The sequence below is a fragment of the Danio aesculapii genome, chromosome 3 (assembly GCF_903798145.1).
Source record: "Danio aesculapii chromosome 3, fDanAes4.1, whole genome shotgun sequence".
Taxonomy (NCBI): Eukaryota; Metazoa; Chordata; class Actinopteri; order Cypriniformes; family Danionidae; genus Danio; species Danio aesculapii.
In genome coordinates, this window is record NC_079437.1 from 18125238 (window position 1) to 18130650 (window position 5413).

At 35.8% G+C, this 5413-nt stretch overlaps 1 protein-coding gene across 1 annotated transcript; it reads right to left on the reverse strand.

Annotated features, from left to right (window-relative positions):
- Positions 1-897: 897 nt before the first annotated feature.
- s1pr5a (sphingosine-1-phosphate receptor 5a) lies at positions 898-4348 on the reverse strand. Its single transcript, XM_056453304.1, has 2 exons — positions 4230-4348; positions 898-3220 (listed from the first exon to the last, which is right to left on the reverse strand). The coding sequence occupies exon 2, from the start codon at positions 3015-3017 to the stop codon at positions 1818-1820; it is 1200 nt and encodes a 399-aa protein (XP_056309279.1). The 5' UTR covers positions 3018-3220; positions 4230-4348; the 3' UTR covers positions 898-1817.
- Positions 4349-5413: the final 1065 nt, after the last annotated feature.

Genomic DNA, 5413 nt, shown 5'->3' on the forward strand with positions numbered 1-5413 from the left:
TTTTACTCTAGCTGAAATAAAATAAGACTTTCTCCAGAAGAAAAAAAAAAAGTGTGTGTATGTATATGTGTGTGTGTATATATATATATATATATATATATATATATATATATATATATATATATATATATATATATATAGGTTTTTGCAAGTCACGACTAAAATTAGCTTTTTCCCCCTTTTTTTTTTGACTTCTACTTTCACTGTTTCTAATTTCACTTTTTTGGCATATTGAATTTCTTTCAGTGCATCTATGGATGGGTGTTCTATTCTTTCAAAAGCCTAGTCATCCTACTCCGTTCGCGTGACCAGTTTAACCTTTGCTTGTCTTACTTTAAAAATGAGTCACATCAGGCCCTTCAGGTGCAGAGACAAGCAGTTTCAGCTTTGGTAAACATCCGGACTGGCACGAGCATACATCTTTTTTCTGTAGGGGTTTTTCACAAAGACGGCGCAGTGAGAAAATGTTGTACATGTGGCTCTTGCCCTGTGAAATGACAAAACCACAATATTGTCATAGTTTAGTTTAGGCCTGGTTAACATGTGGTGTGGGTGTGATTGAAGCTAATGGAAATCAGCTCGATTCAATTTAAGAGAATAGTTTTTTAAGTTCTTGTATGGACTTTAAAAGTTTTATATGTGCATTTGTTGTGTTAATGAAATGTTTTAGTTAAATGAAACTTTTCCAGAATAACCTGCTCAAATCATAACTGAATGGATTTTCCATCGCTCATCTTTACAAACACCAACATAATATAAATATATATTTGTCACCGTCTGTTTTTAATTTTTGTGGGAATCTATATACTGAATATTTTCAGTGTAATCATTAGAAACAAACTCTATGCAGTGCAAAATGAGTCAGGGTTTCTGACTCAAAAGAACACAAGACAAATATTCAAGCAACACTTTTAATTAATGCACTTAAAGGTTTGTTTTAAAGCTCATAATTTAGGACCAACAAAATACATTTAAACAGATACTAATGCACCATTTTCAGTACACAGACACTTTATTTACAGAACTGTAATATTGCTTGAATGTCAGTGCTGTTTTTATCATGACCGATTGCTACACATAAATGTAGGCATTCCATATAATAGCATACAAAACTTTGTTGCAATATTTATAAAATATACAATATTTATATAGCTTGTGCCACTGAATGCCACTTGAATTTCCTCTTTGGTTAAATGCAGACCATGGTGTATGGTGAGCTTAAACACGAATGAAGTATTTGCCAAAAATACCATTATAAGAAGGAAACCTCTTACAAAATGTATTTTTAAAATACCCAAGGACAAATGTGCTTTATAAACCTGTCATTTCCTCTACAAAGTCTCTGAACAATTCAGTTGTTATTTGGAGGTGGAAATTACTTGTTACACAAGCTCATATGCTTTTTTTTTTTTTTTACAAAATGCAAACAAGAGTCTCGTATAACAGAATCATAACGTCTTGTCAAAGCATTTTTGTGCAATGCATCGTTCTGCTGCTTGTTATTTGCCATTCAAAATCCTATTTTTACAAAGGCACTGTAGCTCTTTACTTGCAAGTCTGACCCTCAGACAGTCCATTTTAAACACTGGTGTTTATCACAGTACAAAAATTCCTCTTGTCTGGTCAACCACGTTCTCTGGCAGCCACATGGCTTGCTTTAATGCATATGGAGGAAACCAAGTCTGTAGTCCAAAACAGGACTTTTATGAGTTCCGACTTCTGCTTCAGACTTGTTTACTTGGCAGTTTTATTTAAAATAAATATTCAGAGTAAACCAGAACCTGGTTTATTTAAACTTAAGGCATTCTTCTTACTCCTCAACCCTTAAGTATCCTTGGGTAGATAGCTTTAATAGTAGATGGTGTAAAGTTTCCTGATGAAACCGTGGTCTCCAGGCCTTCCAGCCTGTGCGATGGCACTTCTGCCCTACTGGTGCTACAATCCAGAAACGGCATGCCAAACTTCTTGACCTGTCCATCTTTTGTTAGCAGACAATAGCTGCAGACCAGTCTTAGAATGGCTCTGCGCATGTCTTTACTAGTCAGGGTGTAAATGATGGGATTGAGGAGCGAATTGATCATGGCAATGCCCAAGAAGTAGTCCGCCTTGAACAGCACCTCGCAGCTTTGAGCAGGGCATGAGAAGTCCAGCAGAAGAAGCACAAAAAGGGGGAGCCAGCAGGCGATGAAGACGCCAAGAACAATGGTGACCGTCTTCAGCAGAGCCAGATACTTCTGGGACTTTCTCGCCAATCCTTTACGCTGCGTGCCAAAGCCTAACCGCTGGGTGTTGGACTTGACGATACGGAAAATGCGCACGTAGAGCACCACGATGGACATCAGAACTAGGGTGAAAACAGTGATGCAAAAAAGGATGAAGCTCTTGGCGTAAAGCGGCAGGACAGTAGAGCATTCGTCCAAGTTTCCTATGCAATTCCAGCCCATGATTGGAAGAATGCCGAGGAGAATTGACAAGAGCCAACTTGCACCGATCAAACCAAACATCCGGCCACGCTTGGCTCCTTGGTACGGCTTCATGCGGACCATCGTGACATGCCGCTCAATAGCTATCGCGAGGAGACTGATGACAGATGCAGCAAGAGTGATAAACACACCACCTTCTCGAAGAAACCACAGCACTGGAGTCATTTTGAGAGTGTTTGCCCCTGAAGTCACAATGTTCACCATGTAGGTGAAACCTGCAAGCAGATCAGACAGCGTCAAGCTGCCAAGTAAGTAGTACATTGGCATGTGGAATTTTTTGTTCTTCCATATTGCCACCAAAACGATCGCATTTTCCACTACAATAAGAAGACAAATGATGAGAAACGCAATGGCCTCTGGTTTCAGTCCATCCCGGTATTTATTCTCTTTCAGCTTTCCGGTGAAGTTGTAATGGGCCATGATAACTGCATTGCTCTGGTACTCCCGGAACATCCTGAACATATAAGCTGGGGACGAGGTCATGGGTGGTGGAGTTGGTGCGATGGCAGCACTGGCAGCGTATGAAGCTTCCATTCCTCTTATGCAGACCTTAAAAGACTCTCTGATGGATCTCTGTTGAGCAGGTAGTCCTTATTGCCATATTCCATCAAAGCACATAAAACAATCTCTCATAGATTAAACGGTATTAATGTATCCTTAAGGCGAAATATTCACTGCTTTCCTTCTTGATGCTCAAATCACAGCTTTGCTATATCCTCAAATGCCACCAGAGGGAACTGAAATAAAGCATTCAAAAATAATGTTAATTGATTGAATTAAAAGTAATGTTGAATAAAATATAACTAGATATTTGTTGAAAACATAAAAATGCATGTAATGAAATGTATATTTAACATTTATCACATGTTGTTTTAAATAATTTTGCTTTCATGCTCAATATTTAATTAGTGTTAACATAATGCACTGTTTGTTATCTTAAAGGACATTTTAATCAGATTACATGTAATTACATCAAGAATTTTGTTTTTTTCCTCTCAGAATTTGTGTTTTACTCCAAAGAAAATTGTGCGAGCATCAACAGTGCATGAATTAGAATTAGTCAGCAGACTAAAAGAAAGTACAGTAGCCTACTGGAAAAAAGAAATTGATAATATTTTAACATAAAACTTTGTCAATGTTACTAGTATGTGATTTCATTTGACTAAAGTATATTTTACTGACCACATTTGATAATTTTTTAATGTTAAGATGATCTGCTATTTTTAATATATTTTTAGTAGTCACAGATATACTTATTGATGATATGCAGTGCTTCCCTGTAAAGATATAAACTATGTATTATCGTGTTAAATACACAACCATTTACGTTGTTTTTCTCCGATATTTAATTTAGCTTTAAAATTACACACTATATGGCAATGAAATCTGTTGAACGAACTAACAGGTTTGCTGTAGCATTAAACCTTTTTTCTCAGCGCTAAAATAATTTTCATTTTTAAAAGATAGGACGATCCCGCGAATTCTGCATGTAGATCATATTAAACAATCGCACAACTATTGCGCCTGTTGCGTTAAACAATTCAATCGTTTACTCAAAAGTTTTGCTCTAGAATAAGACAAACACGATCACTCCTTTAATCATTCTTGTGCAAGCAAACTTTATCAAGCATTTTGTAACTGCACGAAACGTCTCTGCAAAAGTTTACACACTCCGTTCTCTTTCAAACAGTCAGACTAATCTCTATTTAAACTTGTAACTTCGCGCACAGATGTAAATGAACGTACCTTTTAAGTTGTAAATATTGAAGAATGTTTGGAAATGACAAATGCTCCTCTATTTCTCCCTCATGTCCTGCGCACAACCGACTGAGGCAGCGGGCAGCAGCTGATGTGAGAACTGAACCTTGGATCGGGACTCGTCTTAAAGTGGGCTGGTCTTGGCTTTCGGCTGTTCTCCTCTTTCTGTTCTGTCTGCGGCTGCTGAGACGGCACTTATTTTGGGTAATGAATTGCTTTGCAAACTTGAAGATACTTTGACATTTTATATGGCTTGATGATTTTTTTCCCCCCTTATATGTGAAGTTAATTACAAAGTGCACCATTTATGCAAACGTGTTTATGAAATAATTTGTGGAGATCATAAAATTTATTCAATTCCATTCATGTTTATTTCTATAGCGCTTTTTACAATGTAGTCAAAGCAGCTTAACATAGAAGTTATAGTAAATTGAAACTGTCAGTCCAGTTTTCAGAGTTGAAGTTCAGTTCAGTGTGGTTTAATTTTCACTGCTGAAAGTCCAAACACTGAAGCTCCACAAGTCCCAAACCAAGCAAGCCAGTGGTGACAGCGGCGAGGAACAAAACTTCACCAATTGGCGAAAGTGAAGGAAAAAAGAAAAATTAATGCGAGGAATGCAAAATTTTGTAATTGTGGTCAATTTTTTTTACATCTCAAAAGTGATAATTGAATATAATTTACATTTTGAATCAATGATGAGTCAAGTCAAACACACACACACACACACACATTGATCTCTGTGTGTGCTGTTAAATAATACTTTTTGTCATACTAAATTAAACTTCTTTAAAACATATTTCTGTTAAATTAAACAAAGCATAATTTTTTTTGTAAAGAATACAAAATGTAATTGTTTTACTTCTAAAAGTGACAGTTGAATATAACAATTTTTGAAGTCTAGTCAAATACACACACACACACACACACACACACACACACACACACACACACACACATATATATATATATATATATATATATATATATATATATATATATATATATATATATATTAGTCTGTGTATTATATTTTAGTCAAATCCTATAAATTCGGTTTTATTAAAAAATATTTCATTTGTAAATTGGGAATTGGCATCTTGTTAATAGTTAAGATGCTTAATTCCTGTTTTTTGTTAGCTAGTAAAAGATGTTTTTTTTTTTTAATTGCACT